This window comes from Coloeus monedula, assembly GCF_965178545.1.
Source record: "Coloeus monedula genome assembly, chromosome: 5".
In the NCBI taxonomy this organism is placed as follows: Eukaryota; Metazoa; Chordata; class Aves; order Passeriformes; family Corvidae; genus Coloeus; species Coloeus monedula.
In genome coordinates, this window is record NC_138785.1 from 22,606,729 (window position 1) to 22,625,760 (window position 19,032).

The 19,032-nt window shown below is 42.4% G+C and overlaps 1 protein-coding gene across 1 annotated transcript in view; it reads left to right on the top strand.

Moving 5' to 3' along the window:
• Positions 1-19,032, top strand: part of LOC309572792 (melanopsin-like) — a 43,912-nt gene that overhangs the window by 22,298 nt on the left and 2,582 nt on the right. Inside the window, exons 2-9 of the mRNA XM_082281258.1 lie at positions 2,408-2,550; positions 4,267-4,400; positions 5,897-6,100; positions 6,532-6,703; positions 8,557-8,712; positions 9,779-9,886; positions 15,091-15,265; positions 17,496-17,645. Coding sequence (XP_082137384.1) covers positions 2,417-2,550; positions 4,267-4,400; positions 5,897-6,100; positions 6,532-6,703; positions 8,557-8,712; positions 9,779-9,886; positions 15,091-15,265; positions 17,496-17,645 — 1,233 coding nt within the window. The 5' untranslated portion in view covers positions 2,408-2,416. The remainder of the gene's footprint in view (positions 1-2,407; positions 2,551-4,266; positions 4,401-5,896; positions 6,101-6,531; positions 6,704-8,556; positions 8,713-9,778; positions 9,887-15,090; positions 15,266-17,495; positions 17,646-19,032) is intronic.

The following is a 19,032-nucleotide window of genomic DNA, read 5'->3' on the forward strand; positions in this document are numbered from 1 at the left end:
CTCATACAGCTTGGATGCCTGCCACATCCTGCTCTCTCCGGGTAACACCAGCAGAGAGAATGAGTAGCTGTCTTTCCATTCAGATCTGAGAGTTCTCGAACTGCTGTTAGCATTGCAGCAGAAGCGGCCGTGGCATTTCGTGGACTCCCCTGGAGGCAAGATCCAAAGCCTGTGTAATCTAAACATCCCTCACTTTAGCTTCTCACTGAGATTGAAGACTCTGTGTAATCCCTGGTATTTATTGCCTTCCGGATTCCACTCTGTAGGCATCAATAGTTTCTATTTCATCTAGTATTGCCAGCAAACTGTAAGCTGAGTTTACAGATATATCATGTGAGACATTTTTCAGCTTTTGACACAGATGACCACCCGCAAACGAGCAAATGAGGCCAAAATGTCCAAGTCAGCTTCTCTTCAGCAGAGAGATAAGGTGAGACACCTTTGGGTGTGAAATTCATAGTCCATTTCTCAAATGAATTTCTGCAACAGTGAATTCCCATATGTTGAAGTAAAGCATAATTCATATGACAGGCAAGTACTACTTGCCCTGAGTTACATTTATATAATAGTGCTCTATAGAATAAACCTCTAGACAGGGGCAAATCCTTGGCATGCCTAACAGATAAGCTGGAAAGGAAGAAAAAAATGAACCATTTCCCTTTCTCCCCAGTTTAGCTTCTTTGGTATGCATTGTCAGAAATGTGGCAGGGTTATGATTCAGTGCACATGCTGCTAGGGTTATTGGGTTTGAGAGAGGAGGAAAGGAGTTTAATATGGTCAATTTGCATGCCCAGGCAGCCCTGCTCTGAGAGCATGGTGCTGGTTCTGCCTGATGCCACCAAATAGCCACGACTGCTTTCTTTGCTGGGCCACCTCTCCATGCTCTGCCTGCTCTTACACTACATCTCACACCTTTCTCAAGGTAAATGCTACAAACAGTGACATTTTTTATTGCTGCCTAAGCACTGGAAATAAGTGTCACAGCCCACTGGTGCAACCAGCACCAGCAGATGCTTTCTTCCATGTCTTCCTACTTTACAGTGATGTGATCTCTGGTGAAGTGCCATAGTGGCAGTAGCCATCCTGTCAAGGGTAGAGTCTGTCAGATGACTGAGAAGGCTTGAAAGCACCTTCCTGCTTTGAAGCCATAGCTTTTTACTACATCAGTTCAGGGAAGTTTGCTGTGAGCATTTCCACCGCAGACCCGTTGCACACTCAGGGTGTGCCATGCACTTCACCAGGCTCTCCCTATTGCCAAGTGCAGCCTCCTCGGGGAGTGCCCCAGCGGTGTCGCAGAGTTGGGGGATAATGCCCACAGCTAGGACTGTTGTACAGGAAGGGAGCTGTACTTTGTGCACTTCATAGATGAGTGAAGAATACAAGGCAGAAAGGAGAAGCAGCAGTATGGGAGACTAGGAGCTAGCAACAGGAAAGAAAGGGTGTACTCATCATTTTAAAAATGGCTGCTTAAATAGTACCAGTGGTTATCATCACACAGTTATCATAGTAACCTGTTCTGTCACTCAGCTGCTCTCCCACGGGCCAAAATCAGTCTTATCACACACTCCACATGTTGCTGAGCTGTGCAGTGGAGAAAGGGGATGAAGTGAAGCAGGTACCCAGCTGTGACAAGGTGCCATAACTTCGACTCAGATCTCCAGGTCTGATTGTGAGTGTGAGACTTAGCTGCCTGTGAATTGGTAAATAAGAATTTCCATGAGGCAATTTGGACTCTTCTCGTTGCTAATGCTAATGTGAGCTAATGTGTAGCCAGTGATAAATCTGAATTTGATTTAAAAAAAAAAGTACAGAGGGAGCCTATTCATGTGCTGAAGATCCAGGGCAGGGAGAGAGGTGTCAAGACTATTTAATGTATGTTTTCTTACACAGGCAGTGTTACTGCTGTTGTTATACCTCTCATCTCCTCTCTTTTGCATGGGGAATTCCCAGGTTTTGTACACTCTAAGTTAGTGGATAGTGAACATGGGGAGATGCAGGGGACTTAATGTGTGTAAGTGTGGGATTCGATATCATTGCTCCTAATAAAACCAAAATGTGACAGGTTATTTGTTGCTGTTAGTCTGTGTTGTCAGCCAGCTCTGTGCCCCAAAGTGCAGCAGTTACCCAGAGTGAGTTTCATGCTCGAGCTTCTTTGCCTTTTTCACATCATCATCATAACTTCCTTAGTTGTCATTTCCAGTCTGCTTTCTCTGTTGCTCTTTTCTTAAGAAAAATGTCTGCTGTCAAAATTATGAAAGTTATTTGAGGGAAGCTTGATTACAGGGGACATGAAAAGAGGTGTGTATTTGATTTGCACAAGCCATGGAAGTGAATACAAACAGGCTGAGCATGTGTTCCCTGAACTAAGTGCCCCAAATGCTTTCCTTTTCCTCTGTTTTCCATTCAGGCTCTGAACATGGGTACCCAGCCACACACTGTGACCAAGGAAGAGATCCCTGGCCATGTTCTTTACACCGTAGGAACGTGTGTGCTTATTATTGGCTCCATTGGCATCATAGGAAACCTCCTAGTTCTCTATGCATTTTACAGGTACAAAAATTCCTTTTGTGGTTGATCTGAGTGGCCTTGAGTTTCACCTGTGCCTGTGTGTGGATTTCTGCATTGCTTTCCTCTTGGATTAAATCTAATGGCAACAACCGTGGGGGGAAAGAGGGGAGAAGGTCATATACCTGCAGACACACGTCCATGTGCATCATTGACAACCTCAGTGCAAATTCTTCATGTTTTAAGGAATCAAATAAAATGAGAAAATAATACCTTGTTCTAGAAACAATTTCCAATTGAAAGTTTAAAGTATGGTTTAATACTTCTAATGATAGAAACCACAGTCTTGCAGCTGCAGACTTCTTCACTTACCCTGTAGCAATTGCAGAAATACTTGACAAACACTGACACTCTTCCCAGAAGCCCAGATGTCCTGAAAGGACCAAGAAGGCAATGTGCTACATGAAATGAGCTCATGCCAGCAGTGTATTTCCTGCTTCAGGCAGGCCGTAGGATTTCCGTCAGTCTGTGTGCTCTCTTGGCAGAGCAATAGACAGCCAAAGCTCCTGCAACCAGAGTGTGCAAAAACCTCTTGGAAAAAAAAAGTGTCTGCCCTCTGTCCCACACTGTGAGGCTGGTTTTCAAAACCCTCCTCATTCACTACTTGCTGTCATTATGCATAGTGATGCAGCGGGGCCTTACAATGCTAGAGACACAAGTGTTAGTTTCCTGTTCTTAAATGTTTAAGACAAATAAATCAGTTATTTTGAATAACTGGCTTCTAATATGATTTAGAGAAATTGAATTCCCTGTAACTGTAGGTACCTCCATGATTTTTTTTAAATGCAGCACAAGCTCTGCATCTGTCTTGAAATGTCTGTGGTTTAGCTGGTGTAATAAAAGCATTAAATTGCCAAAGTAGGAAAATCTGCACAGGCAGATGAGCACCTGGGAAGATGTGAAGTCTGTACTCTCTCTCACCCTGTTTTTCCAGGCAGTTATGAGACCCAAAAATTTGTTAGAATTGCAGCAGCCTGAGATGGCTTTCTCACTTTCTTTTTCAGTATTTGTTTATCAGCAGGAGGAAAGAAAATCATGTTAGCTGCAAATAGTGAAATTGCAAGGCACATCAGAAAGGCCTTGTTGTTTTCCTTGGATAAGCTTTGCTTGCAGACTTCTGCTGCTTTCACGCTCCTTGTGGCATTTAATGTTGCTTGTTCATCTGCAACTGAGAGCTTTCATTCTCTTTTATGAGATGTATATAAGCAAAAGCACTTTTTCCAAATCTCTTTGTATGCTCTGCTTGTGCTGTAGCACTTTGCAAAGGGTCATTTAGTTAGTGGTGTGTCAACTACTTCAGGTCAACTGTGTCAACACAACACCTCAGGTCAGCAGTTTTTAAAGTATCACCAGAAGCAGATCCTTTGGCTCTGTAATTTTCTTCAGATCTTCCACATGTGCAATGCAAGACAGAATCAATATTACAGCACTCCTAGGGAGCTGCTCTTCTGAACAAATCTATGTTTATCAAGACAGCTGAAACTCTCCTTAGCTAGAAGAGGAAATAATCCATTTTATTGTTCCTGTTCTTTTCAATTATTTTGAAATGACTACAGCTGACTGACTGGTGATTAGCAATTGATTCACTGTGAGTAACCATTGATTCCAATCTGGACAGTATTTGTTTATGCTAGTAAACAAAGTTATAAAGTAACTTTCCACTTTGTCTTTTTAAAATTATGTATTTCTCCTGTTTTTAAGCAACAAGAAGCTGAGGACTCCCCAAAACTACTTTATAATGAATTTAGCTGTGAGTGACTTCCTGATGTCAGCTTCTCAGGCACCCATGTGCTTTGTCAACAGCTTGCACAGAGAATGGATACTTGGAGACATAGGTACTTTCCGAAACTAATTCCTACCTCGCCAGCTTTACACTGCCTGCAGCCTGTTTTAGCCACAACAGCCTTGGCTTGTGCCACAGATAGAGCAGCACAAATCTCTGGAGTCACAGCCCCAGACACCATCAGTGACATGTCACCTGTTTTGTATTACAGCTCTGATTCTTTTATCTTACATATTTTGGAAAGGAAGGAGTCAACATCCACGTGTAATCACATTACCCTTTAGCTTCTAAGGCAGATGTTATTGATGAAAACGGGTAGAAAAGTTTTAGTAAGTTGTAAATAGTTTTTTCTGTATCATTTTGAGGGCTAGTAATTACTTTTATTTAAAATGTATGTTGATATCCATTCTTGCATGCTTCTAGGAATCTCCTATTTAATTAAGACATTTAAATAACAATAGTCATTTAAGGACTCAGCAAATTTAAGCTTCTTTCGTTCCAACTGCAAGAAAGAAAAAGTGATCCATGCTGAAATTATAGCTGAAATGTGGGTGGAGCAAGGACCTCAGAAGGCTCAATGCTCTGTTTGGTGCTTCTCATCACATCATGGATTAAAGCTTGCACCCACTAGTGGCTGTACAATGGTGGAACAAGCCCAGAGACTTCAGCAGCACAGAAGGGACTCTTCTCTAGTTTGAAGATATGTTTAGTCTTGCTCATCCCCTTAGATAAAATCAGTGCAAATTATCGTGCTGTCACAAATGAAGCATTTGATTTGGGTTGAGTGGGATTTGGTCCTTAGTTGCAGGGTGCTTGTAAAGACTTTAGAACTCTGCTTTAAGGTTGAATCTGGTGTTTTTGCTGCCTGTCATTCCTAGTGGGCCCTTGTTTATAACCACATGGGGCAATGCAAGATTTCAAAGAATGGATGATCTTTCCACACAGGTTTCCCCATTAAATTCAGTGTAACTTTACAAGTTTCCATCTGGTAGTGCAGTGCCTGAATGCCGAGGGGATTAAAAAGTCTGTTTCATGTAAAAAAAGTCAGTTCTTTTAAAATGTACTGCCATTAGATATAGGAGTTGGAGCTGTGTTTTACAGCTGGTCTCTTAGTCACCAAATTTAAACAACTTTACATTTTTAAACCACATAAACCAAAGTAATTTTTTGAGCCACCCATCTATCATTAACAGACAGATGTCTGCTGCAGCATGTTAAGATCAATATATTGGGCAACAGTCCAGGAAAATATAACTTTAATTAGATTGAATTTTCTTTGAGGCAGTTTTCCATTGACAAAAGGTTCCCAGCTGCAGCCTGCAGTGAAGTAGGACTTGTTTAAATACATGTATTCGTATTTTATTTATATTTGTGTTTTTCTAATAAAAATTTAATAACTATGAAAATGTGAGGCTAAGAAAATGCTTCTATTGAGAAAGAAATCCTGAGCCAGGAAAAAAATTAGGAGATTTATTATGATGGGCTCTGAGAGCAAACATGCCTCTTTCTTTTCAGGAAAACCCCTGACACTGCCATTTTCTTCTTCAGGCTGTAACTTGTATGCTTTCTGCGGGGCTCTCTTCGGGATCACCTCGATGATGACTCTGCTGGCTATCTCTGTTGACCGCTACCTGGTGATCACCAAGCCCCTGCAGTCCATCCAGTGGACTTCCAAGAGACGCACCGTGCAGATCATCGCCGTCGTGTGGCTCTACTCACTGGGATGGAGCGTGGCTCCGCTCCTCGGCTGGAGTATGTTGGCTGCTCTCCCTCTCCTAGCATTCCCTATGTGCTCTGTTTAGTCTTGCCTGGAGTGTAAAAAAATGAATTTTCTTATCAGTTCTTGGATGGGTGCCCAGCCACCACCTGATGGTTTGTTGTTGTAGCACCCATCTGCACCTAGGGCACTGCAGAAACCCTCTGCCCCCCACACTCAGGAGGTATTCAAGCAGATCAATCTGCAGATGGAGTATTAGGTGTGTACCTGAGAGTTCTGCAGTCAGGATCTCCTCTCCACGTGGGCACTCACTCCTCAGACTGCATATATAAGGTATAATTTGGCTGGCACAGCTCTTGAAGACCATGGATACAGGACAGGGTTTATTTTAAGGGCTTAGTGGTTGGATTAGCAACTGTGCTAAATTTGGGTGTATGTGTGAATAATGCATTCATGTACTCCATAGGTTCCTATGTGCCTGAGGGCTTGATGATATCCTGTACGTGGGACTATGTCACCTACTCCCCTGCAAACAGAAGTTACACTATGATTTTATGCTGCTGCGTGTTTTTTATTCCCCTGGTAATAATATTCCATTGCTATTTATCCATGTTCCTGGCCATAAGGCGTACTGGCAGGTAAGCAATGTAGCTGAAAGAAGTACGTATCCCTTTTCTTGTAGTAGAAGGTGTTCTCGATTTCTTCAGCTGCAGAAACATCTGAATCAAAAATTAGTCTGTATTGAAATTGGAATGTTAATGATCTGTAGTGGCAGATCATTAACAGTAGTAACAGGAGAAATATTTTTTGCCAATTTAAAACTGGAATGGATGTATGAATTTCAGAATAGAAAAAGAAGTCTCTGGAGATTCTAATCTTATTCCTCTGTAGTAACGATCAGATAATCAGATCGAGCTATTTGTATTTCAGATTTGCACTGCAAGAAACAAGATCCTTGTGTATTCCAGCAGTTTTCAGCCTCGAGGGATAATAAAAAACATGTACCAATGGGGGAATCATCTGCTTTTGAGCAGTTCTGTAAACATAACAGTCCTCATATTTTTTGATGGTTTTATTTAAGGCAGGCATCCCAAAAACCATCTTGCTTCACTCAAGCATCACAACTGCATGCACAATATCTGGCTATGCTTACTCAGACTTTTCCCCCAAAATTTTTTTGGTCTTTGTTTGACAGGAAAAATCAGCAGGGTGTTAGATCTGTAGAGTGACGTCATTCTATCAGTTATTTTTCTGCTAATGAGCACATGGCTTATCTTTGGTCTGATACAACACCAGCTGGTGCTGTGAGTCCTTCCTGCTGCTCAACTGTTTCATCCATTCTGATGGTTTTTCTCTGCTCTGTCTGCAGGCACTTGTTGAAATCATTTGGCTTCATAAGGCTAAATTCCACTTTATAAGCACATTTATATATGCCTGAAATAAAGTTCTTTCTGAACTCTTATTTTTTGCCCTTTGCCTTGTTTTTTACTGTGCTTTGTGTAGTATATTTGATACCAAGTGAAGGAGTAAAGAATGCATCCTTAAAATAATGGTGTCTTGTACACCCATGAAGCACAGTGGACACAAGATTTTTCTATGCCTTTTGCAAGGCCAGGCTGGATGGAACTTTGAGCAACCTGGTCTAGTTGAAGGTGTCCCTGGTCATGGCAGGGGTGTTGGAACTAAATAATCTTTAAGGTTTCTTCCAGCCCGAGCCATTCTATGATTCCGTGATTCTAGTCTATAGTTACAGTGCACCAGCAGGGAGTTTGTTACCCTGCTGGCTGGTAATTAATGTCTTCAGCCTGAAATGTATCTCCATTTAACAACACTGATATGTAAAAACTGTTATTTTCTATACTATAGAAAATACCTGACCATATAAAACTTTTTTACATTAAATGCGGGGTGTTTGGTGTGAGAAGAGAATTTGATGTTTTGTGACAAAAATATTAGGACTGCCTGTTGTACCTCCCACTGAAAATACTCTTTAATAAATAAATCTGCAGTTAAGTAAAAATGTCCTTGCAAGTGTTTGGGACAAGTTCCTCAAAGCTGTCAGGGTACTCCAGCATGTGTTACCTCATGAATTAGAAGTTCTGCAAGCTGTTCCTCCCTTGAAAAGGAAAAGACGTAAGACTTGATTTTTCCATCCAGCTGTGCCTTTGCTTGCTCCACCTGTAAGAACAACAAAGCTCAAGAGATACCAATTTCTGTATCTTTGCAACCTGAAGCCCTCCTTTGTGCTAAGGATGAGGACACAGTCCTGTAGTCCCAGGGGTTCTGGCTCAGTCTCACAGGCAAACGCAACACTTGCAACCATTTTACTACATTAATGCCTTCTAGAGTTTTTAAGTATCAGAGGACAAAAGAAGAGTTAGAGCAGGGGAATATGAAATTTACTTCATTTTTCATATTGGTGAGAACATATTAGAGATGTTGCTTTTTCATTGCCCTGCTGAAATACCTGTATTTCTTTTCCCCCTCACAGAGATGTTCAAAAGCTGGGATCCTGCAGCCGGAAATCCTACCTCTCTCAGTCCATGAAGAATGAGTGGAAGCTGGCAAAAATTGCTTTTGTGGTCATCATTGTGTTTGTCTTGTCCTGGTCTCCTTATGCTTGTGTCACCTTGATTGCCTGGGCAGGGTAAGTGGAAAAGTAATCCAAACAGCAGGGGTTTTGTAAATAGGATTAGTACTGTCACCCACATGAGGCAGAGCTCCTTTTTGAATGGGTCTTAAATAATTATTACATTAGAGGTGATACTTCATTCTTCACTGGATCCTTGTGAATAAAGCCAGAAAAGGGATTATTTGTCTATGCATTTTAGAACCATTATGACTTTTTAATTTTAATTTTTGGTACACAATGTTTTCTCTTCCACATGGTGCTTTTTTTGCATAAATTGGAGGAGTTATCTCCTAATACCTGTTGTCTTGAGAAGTTTCCTCCATACATTGTTGTCTCCTCCACCCATTCTCCGCTCCAAAGGGACCTGGTGTCTTGTCAATGCATGTTCTACTTTTCAAGGCCAGGTTGGATGGGGCTTTGAGCTAGCTCATCTAGTGAAAGATGTCCTTGCCCATGGCAAAAAGGTTGGGATAGATGATCTTTAAAGGTATCCTTCAACCCAAACCATTCTATGATACCATGATATTAACTGTGCTTATCCTGCACTGACATTGATCACACCTGAGTGACTGTGGGAGGTTAAAGTCAAAAGGGAAATATTGGTTTTAAACCATTTCCAGTCCTCTCTTCCTTCTACAGTGTTTGGAACTGAGTCACTGACACATGTTACCGTGCAGCACAGATGCTGCTGCTGAAAGATTTTTAGGTTTGATTCTATTTTCTTTTCTGTCACCATTCACTTTTCCCAGATGGCCACAATGGGGGTTCTTTTGTCGAGGTTTTGGGGGTTTTTTTAATCTATTGTAGAAACAGGGAAGGTGATTCTTTGTGTTCCTAGTCATCCTAAAATTACTTGCTGCATGTCTTTGATCTTCTCTAAATGAATGAAACCAAGTACATGCTGTCAAATTCAAGCCTTTCATCTGAGCAAAGAAATCACTTGAATGAGTCAACTTTTCAGGGGTGTTTCTTACAAAAAGATAACAGCATAAAACCAGTTAAAAGGAGTAATATGTTTTAGTAATATAGTATCCATGTAATCCATGGCATCGCTGTGTGAAATGTTTTTGCTTTGTTTTAGTCGAGGCAACAGCCTAACACCATATTCCAAATCTGTGCCAGCAGTTATTGCCAAAGCTTCTGCAATCTACAACCCCATCATATATGCAATAATTCACCCAAGATACAGGTATAGTAAATATATAGGTATGTGTATAACTGTACATGCAAATGTGGATCTTTAATCCTCTCCCTCAGAGCCCTGCTCTGCCCTGTGGAGCTGCACAACACTGTGACTGACAGGAGGAGGAGGTGATGCTCAGGGACATCTTCCATCATATCAGGGACAGCCACTACAGACCACTCTCCAGATAAAAGGTCCCAACCAGCGAGGCTCAAAAAATCACATCATCACCAATATAAGGAGCTATATATGCATGTGTTCAAGGTTTGGTTTTCTGAAGCATTTTTTTCACCAAAAATTTTGAAACACTGGCAGCGAAAGATACTTTATTATATAAAGGGGATATACTTGTAACAGATCTGCTATTCAGCATACCTGTAGGATTGTTTTCAAGTCTTTCAAAGTGTAGCTACCACAAAGTGATGCTGTGTCGGAAGTTCTGAGAAAACACAGGTAGATGTGAGAAATGTATAAATACCACTAGATGGCAGGGTTAGTCGTGGGTAGGAGGCTTGTTCCACCCAATTACTGGAAAAGCTGGTAAGTTCCGTTGCCTGGCAACTAGGACCTGGGAGCTGGAAACTGTGTTCCTCGGTTTGGATGTCTGATGCATGGCAGTATGGTTGTAAGAAAAGTGAAGGTTTCTCAGAATGCTGGTAGAAATACACCCAAAAAGCGTGAAAACATAGAATCATAGAATGGTTTAGTTGGGAGGGGACCTTAAGTATCATCTAATTCCTGTTGGAACCCTGGGAACCCCCTGCCATGGGCAGGGACACCTTCCACAAGACCAGGTTGCTCAAAACCCCATCCAACCCGGCCTTGATCACTTCCAGGAATGGGATATCCACAGCTTTTTGGGCAACTTCTTCAGTGCCTCACCAGCATCACAGTAAATTTCTTCCTATTATCTAATCTAAACCTTCCCTCTTTAAAGCTATTCCCCCTTGTCCTATCCCTACATGCCCTTGTGAAAAGTACTTCTTCAGCTTTCCTGTAGCTGTCATTCAGGTACTGGAATGTGCTGTAAGATTTACCCAGAGCCTTCCCTTCTCCTGGCTGAACAGCCCAACTCTCTCAGCCTGTCTGCAGAGGAGAGGTGCTCCAGCCCTTTGGTTATCTTCATGACCTCCTCTGGACTTGGTGCTACAGATCCATGTCCTTCCTGTGCTGGGACCCCAGGCTGGCTGCAGCACTGCAGGTGAGGTCTCACCAGAGTAGAGCAGAGGGGCAGAATCCCCTCTCTCCCCTGCTGCCCACACTGCTTTGGATGCAGGACATGATTGGCTTTCTGGGCTGTGAATGCCCATTGCTGGGTCATGTCCAGCCTCTCATCCACCAGCACCCCTGAGTCTTTCTCCTCAGGGCTGCTCTCCATCCATTCTCTGCCCAGCCTGTGTTTGTGTTTTGGATTGACCTGACCCACTTGCAGCACCTTGCACTTGGCCTTGTTTAACTTCCTGAGGTTCCCATGGGCCCACCTCTCCAGCCTGTCCAGGTCCCTCTGGACACCATCCCTTCCCTCCAGCGTGTCAACCACGCCACACAGCTTGGTGTCATCAGCAAGCTTGCTGAGGGTGCTCCCCACCCCACTGTCCATCACCAACAGTGATGTTAAACAGGGCTGGTCCCAACACCGACCCCTGAGGTCACCAATTGTCACTGGGCTCCACCCGGACACTGAGCCATTGACCACAACTCTTTGAGTTTGAGTGTGACCACCCAGCTGATTCCTTATCCGCCATGTGGTTCATCTGTCACATTCATGCTTCTCCATTTTAGAGATGTATTTTGTCTGAAAATGTCTGCTATCATAACTAACACCTTTTCACATCGTCCAAAAACCATCTGAGTCTTTTGAAGTCTGCAGAGCATTTTAGAGTAGGAGAATGCCCAGTTTCTGATGGGTTGCAGAAGTTCAATGGGAAGTTTTCACAGCTGGCTGATGTGTTTAGGACCCATAATTTGTTTCTGAACCAAAGTTATGGTGCTCAGTTTATTATTTTTGCAAGGAACAGGTTGCTCAGAGAAGCTGTGGATGCTTCCCTGGAAGTGTTCAGGGCCAGGCTGGATACAGCTTTGAGCAATCTGGTCTAGTGGAAGGTGTCCCTGCCCATGGCATCAGGCTTGGAGCTAGATGGTCTTTAAGATTCCTTCAAGGTCCCTTCCAAACCACACCATCCTACGGCTCTGTGACAGAGAACTGCTTCAGTTAGTCTTTTTCCTATCAGCATTGGCTTTTTAAGGCTGTTAGGAAAAGGGCTGGAGTCCACAACAAGATTTCAGACATTATCTTAATAAGTATCATGTTTTATCTTGTTTTATTTTTTTCCCTGCTTTCTAACTTGTATTTCTAGACATATCAACATGAGAAGTTTTTATGGACTTGTTGTGAAGACATTTTATACACTTGGGAGCCATCTAGTCAGGAAAAGAAGTAATGTTGGGTCCCTTGTGATGAATCAAGAATGCAGTTTCAAAACTGGAAAAAACCCTATAGTACACCAATAAGTCAGTTGGCAAAAATATGTTGGCAGGACCAGTTTGGCTTAAACAGTGAATAATGAATATATATGTTAAGATTATTGTTTCTGGATAACTTCCAAATCTTCTAATTATTCACATCATGCCTTGAGAGTAATTTATCCAAGCACAGATAAATGGGCCAGTCTGTTTAGGCCAAAGGGTTAAGGGTTTGAGCAGGGGATAATTTGTCATTTTATATTGGAACTACTGAAGCAAATAACATCTAAGTTGTTTTCCAAATCTTTCTACAAAGAGGCATCTAGAAATCAGGATCTAAAGAGTTCAAATCGGGCTCAAACCAGTAATGTACCACTAGCAAAGCAAGATGGTTTTTTGCACAGAGATTTCCTGACACTGCATCTTAACATCCCAACAAAACCAAGCCTTTTCGGGGGGTTTCCTTACCTTAAACAACGGAGAAAAGAACCCTACATTATAGTGATTGCAACTGAAATTGTAACAGTGACCTTTGTGCTAGCACTTGGCTTCTAAGAACTGGTGTGAGAGTTTGCTATAGCCCTCCTCATCCACCCATCCCCCTGCCCACCCATTCCCCACCAGTGTAAAGGAGAAAAATACCTCTCCCTAATAGGTCTTACAGGAAGTAACAAATGTAAGTGAGGAATGTACTCAAAGTTTTAATTCATTAAATACTCTTTTGTGGGGAAGAAAGCTTCCACATCTTTAACAACTTGTATGTTGTTTCTATGTTCCACAATAACACATTGCTGTGTTAGAGTTATTGCAGAAACTCCCTTACATTTTGGAAGTTTTAGGTTTTGTAATAATTTTTTCATAGCAAACAGGAAATTCTGCAGCTCCGTGTTTCCAACTGGCTCCCAAGCAAAGCCGAATTACACAAAAATTATTGGTTCAAAACTCCTACATCATAAATAATGAATAATCATAAATAACTTTGAGTTGCAGTATTTTCTCAAAAAGTTGCTTGCAATTACTACGTATTTTACTTTAGGTGACTCTTTTATTTCAGATTATAAAAATATCATTAAATAAGTACCTCAGTTTATGCCTATTTTGTATTCCACCCATACAGTATTAAAACTCTTCAAAATCTGTACTTTCATCCCAACCACCAAAATGTCCCTCAATAGTCCTCCCAAATATTAGTAAAATAGAAACTCTGGTCCCTTGAGGCATTCAGAAATGTTCATATGTTTTCCTTGAAAATTCACCATCAGACACTTATTTCCTGAATCTCCAGCATTAGGAGACCTCTGCACCAAATCCCACATAATAAATGGGATAGTGTGTTTTACACTAACTTGAAGTTGTCAGATGGAAGTAGTTCAGCTTCTCAGCTGGGGAAAAAACTGGCAGCTGCTTTTCAGCACCAGACTGAGGTCTTCAATCTGAAAGGAAGTTGATGGAGGTTTGACATTTTCTCATGTCCTGTAAACCCTTTTTCAGGACTTACTTTGTGCACAACATTAACCATCTTTTTTTACCCTGCATCATGTGAGAAGCCTTCTGCCCCAAGCAGCTCAGTGGGCCCTGCCAGGTCACCAACAGGCATCTTGGCAGGATCAGGAATGATGGTGCAGGCAGCTATTTTCAGTACCCATCTCCAGAGTAGACACAGAGCTGCTGTTCACTTGCCTTTGAAATTGGAGAGGAAAGAGAAGCAGAAGTATTCTGAGAGTGCTGATGATGCCAAATATTGAGGTTTGTTGGTGGTGGGTTTCTTTTTTTGATTACAAGTGAGTGACCACATTTCATGCTCCCAGAATCATGTCTCTGAAATTTTAACATGTGTGATCTTTTGTGAGAATAGAAATGATGATTTTAAATACACTGGTTATTCAACAAACCTGGTAGCTATAGATGCAAAAGATTTTACAATATTCCTCTGTTTGGCTTGCATCTCAGTGTAAAGTCAATGTCCTGACATCCTCCAGCAATCCGTAGTCCCCTGCATCAGTTCCTTGCCTTGCTGCTGCCTCACTTCTTGACTTGCTAATTTAGTTTTGTGCTGCTATTAGCTTCATCTCTTGGGCTGAAATAATGGGTTGGGAGGTGCTGGGGAGGTGCTACACCCAATGAAGCATTCTGACTAGCATTACCCTGCGAGGAGCAAGGCCAGCTGGCATTGTACAGGGGAGGCTCTTGGACATTTCTGCTCCATGCAGGGCCAGGGTTGGGGTCAGAAGAAACAGACTCACACAACCATAACTGAGATTATTATTTAATGAATAACGCAGATTTGGTCTAGACCAATAGGAGTTCACAGTAGCTGGTGTGACACAAATAAGTAACAACATCTGATTCTTCTGGCCCTCTTCCCTTTTTTCCAGTCATTCTGTGTCTTTTTACAGTGAAGACTTTTGTACCAACTAGCCTGAACTTTTTCTGGGTTAACATTTTAAATAAATCAGAAGCAATCATGCTCTTCAAGATATTTTCAATTCTTTTTGCTTACCTATGCAGCTCCTCTGTATGTGTTTTTACACAAGGCCTGGAAGGACCTGTTATTTTCTTTTCAGCCTGTTGAGTAGTTTGCACCAGCTATATCATGCTGTTGCATGTAATCTGTAAGACCCCCTTCATCAAAACAGAAGCTGTGTTGAGGTGATGGAAAGAGACAGTATTTTCACCACATGAATTTCAAAGCTGTGTCTTCAGTGTGACAGGTTTGGCTTTTTCTTCCTTCTCACATTTTCCTTCAGAAAAACCATCCACAAAGCTGTTCCCTGCTTGAGGTTCCTGATACGAATATCAAAGAATGACCTCCTGAGGGGATCCATAAATGAGTCATCATTCAGGACCTCTCTTTCCAGCCACCACTCTCTTGCTGGCAGGACCAAGAGCACTTGTGTTTCCTCCGTTTCTACTGGAGAAGCTGTAAGTCTTTTCTTGTTTCCATGAAAGAAAGTGAGTATAACATTTCTCAGACTCTAAATAAGCAACTCCATGAATACATATTCAAAATTAGAGAGCAGAAAAGGGAAGGAGGAGAGTGTAGCTAAAATTTTTGGGTCATGTGAGGTCATTTCTGCAAAGCTGGAAGTTCATGCGTGATCAGAAAAAGCATTCAGGCCAACATATCTGTGTGGTTCTGATGCCTGCTGGGACCAAGGATGTTCAGGTTAAGTCTTTAATGTGAACTAAAAAGAGCCATTGTCAGACACTCCCTGTGTCACCAACTACTGGTTGTGATTAGGTATCTCACCGGGCTGGAGGACAAGAAAACAATCTTCCATCCAAAGTTTTATAATGTATCCAAAAGCTGTCTTATTGTTTTAAAAGAAGTCCATTTTCTGTAAGATGGGAAAATTTTGATTTCTTTACCTGGATTTTAACCATGAGGAGCGAAAGGCTCCTGCCCCTAGAGCATGGTGGGGTGTTCTGTAAGAATATACCCCACATGTCAGTAAGGCTGGCGACTGAGTGGGAGAGAAACAAAAGAATCCCTTGAGACTCTTCACAGCCTCTCTCAGTCACAAGAAGCTGGCCTTGCCTGCAGAGGTGCTGGGAAGGTGGCTCGGGGGGGGGTGGCAGCCACGGCAGAGTCTGGGCTGGGGCTGGCCCTCCTGGGGACCTGTGCTGCTCCCCCTCAGTTCAGGCATCAAAAGCCTCCCAGAGCAACAGCTTCCGCCGGTAACCTGTCACAAAAGTATAAATCCTACATGCAACTTTTACACCTTTGGGTATAAAACCTAAATTTTCTCCCCATTATTCCTTTGTTTGAAGCTGAATGAAGTAATTTCAGCTTCATCATCCATCCTGATCCAAGAAGCTTTCTGTTCTTCACTGTTGGTCACTACTTGGTTTTGGTTTGTTCATGTTAGCAGGTTATTGTGTGTATTTCGATGCCAGTGCTGCTTAAATAGGCAAGACAATGAGGGTAAGAGCTTCAGCTTTTGGCACAGCTTTGGTTTAGGGGTCTCAGTTAAAACCCCTGCTGTTAGCAGTGCACAGCACTCTGCTGTGCTGAGTTGATGCAGCCAAAGGTAATTGTCCTTGGGGCAACTTGCAGCTCAGTGCAGCTGTACAGGTTTTAGCTGGAACAGCAGCTGCTGAAATAAAAGCTAAGCTCAACGACTTTGGCACAACACAGGACTGAGTGAAGTTTTGGAATGCTCCAGTAAAACACTGATGGGCAAGAAATGACACCAGGAACACTGTAAAAGATGCAGCTGTAGCCACCAATGCTTTCCTCTGTGTGTTGTGTACATGTTAGTGTAGGGAACAAACATTTGTGAGTCATATCAAGGAATATTTCATTCAAGGAGTTTCATTCAACAAGTGTGGAGAAATAAACAGGTGGCCACACAGATGTATGGGCAAGGTGATGCAGGGGAATTATGCACTTATTATCTTGCCACTTGTGTGGAGCCTTGTCTGTCTGCCCGTCTGTCCTCTGTCTATCCATATCTAAAAGCTAGTGCTGGAGTGGAATGATCTCATCACTGATAACATAGAAGTCACCACAAAGTAAGGGATGACAAATGGCCTCTGCCCAAGCCTCTAAATGGAACAGCACTTTTGGAATGTCCCATTCATGCTTCATTACTCACATGCTCTTAGAAAACTGGAGCAGAGCCCACCCATTGTCTCCCATGCTAATGATGGTTTGTAGAATCAGCAAGCTCATGCAGATTGAGAAGCCCTGGGTGTTCTGGATATTCTGCTGGGATGTATGCAAACTAGGTTTTGGATCTGTCCATGTCCATTGTTTTGTATCAGCTGGTGGTCACACAGAATGCTGCAAGACATATTAAACAGATAGATTGTACTTGCTCCCATCTTTAGAATTCAGATGCTCTGCAGGTATAAGTATAGCATAAGCAATGAGATATAAAAGAGTGAAAAACATCCTGGTGAAAAATGATTAAACAATTTTTCATTACTTCCAAGTTGTTGGGTTTTTTTTTCTGGTCAGCCAAATAGTCCAGGGTAAGTGAGAAGATTGAAAATAAAGCCTCTCCCCAGGGGAGTTTTGAGCGTGAGACCTGTGTTAGAACAGCTTTAGTTTTCTGTGAATGTGCATGGGTTTTACTGGAGTTTGAGAACTTCCAAGAATTTGAAAAAAAATGCAACTGGCTGAAATCTTTCTTCAATTTGTGATTAGACCTGGAGCAATGTAGAGCTTGACCCTGTAGAGCCAGATCATGAGAAACTGAAGCCTCGACGAAGTCACTCTTTCTCCACAAGTCTGAGACAAGAGAAGAGAGACCTGCTCCCAAAGACCTGCAGCTGTGATGAAGCCTTTGCAGAAAAGGTACGGAAAAAAGTCTCAGCTGAGGTCTCTCTGTTTTAGTGCTAATCTTGCTGCAGTACATCATCTCTGGAATGATAATTCAGCCTTTATGCCCATCTATTTCATCTGTAGACTGTATTTATGCTAATTCCAACATTGTCTCCCTCCTTGCTGTTATTTCTTTTCTTTCTTTCTTTTTTTTTTTTTGTGTGTATGTGACAAATGAGAGTGCCCGTAATGCCTAATCAATTTTTTTCACTGATATTCGCCTGTAGCTCTGAAGCTCATTAAGGCATAGTCATTAGCATCAAATGTAAGAAGATGAGTTCTTTGCCTCTTTGTCTGTTTATCTACCCCAGCTTTGGTTCCTTCCATCATGGCCCCTGTGTTCATACTGTGGCAGTCTCCTTTTACAGTAAAGTCAAGTCTGTAAAACAGAGTTTGACATGATAGAAGCCACCCCTTCCCTTCTTTTCAGTGTACATTAAAATGTTTTATTTTTGTTGAGGGGGAAGACGAGAAAGAAACTCCCATTTCTCCCTAAGGGTAGGAGAGTCTGGCAACTGCCACCCTTCCCTCACTAAAGAGGAGACGGTGAGTACTCAGCACATCTTCTGTGGATGCATCACCCCCATTGCCCAAACCACTGAGGTGTGGCATCCTGCTGTTGAGGAGCACCCCATTCCCTGATGGGGGCAGAAGGTCACCCATGAGTCAGCGTCTGCCAGATTGTAACACCAGTTTCCAAACGAGTACTTGTAAGGGTGGCACAGTGTCAGGCACACACCAGTGCTGCCTTTTCAGGAAAAGACAGACACAGCTTACAATCGCCTGTCTGTGGCTGGACTGAGTAGCACCCCTTTTTTTGATGGAGGCACCCTTTCATGGGGTTATTCTAGCACATGTGGACAAACACCCACACCTTGGGCAGCCAAAGCATCTGCTTCTGTCCCCTGTTCTCCCTTCCAGATCTGATGGTAATTGTCTAGAGACAGCATAGTTTAAAGCAGGAACTGCTCTGAAGATTTCCAGTAACCCAATGACCTGGCTCCTGCATGCCTCTGTCCTGTCTTCTTTCATGTGTGCCATTAAGATCAAGTCCCGAGAAACCTTGTTCTCTTCCTGTAACTGTTGTGAACAGTATTGATGGAAAAACAGCGGCTCCAAATGTGGTGTCAGGCAACATGTGCTCAAATGTACCACTCAGTTCTGCTGCCTTCTGTCAGCAGCCAAGTGTGTCCAAGGTTGTAGGCAAGTGGCAAAGGCAGGATATTGTCTCCGGGTTCTGGAGAATCACTGGCTTTTGGTCTCATGGGACAGGAGAGGGAAGTAAATCTCAGGTGGTCTCCATAAACTGTTCAGTAATAAAATAAATATTTCTGTATCTGGAATTTAGCAACCATGTAGC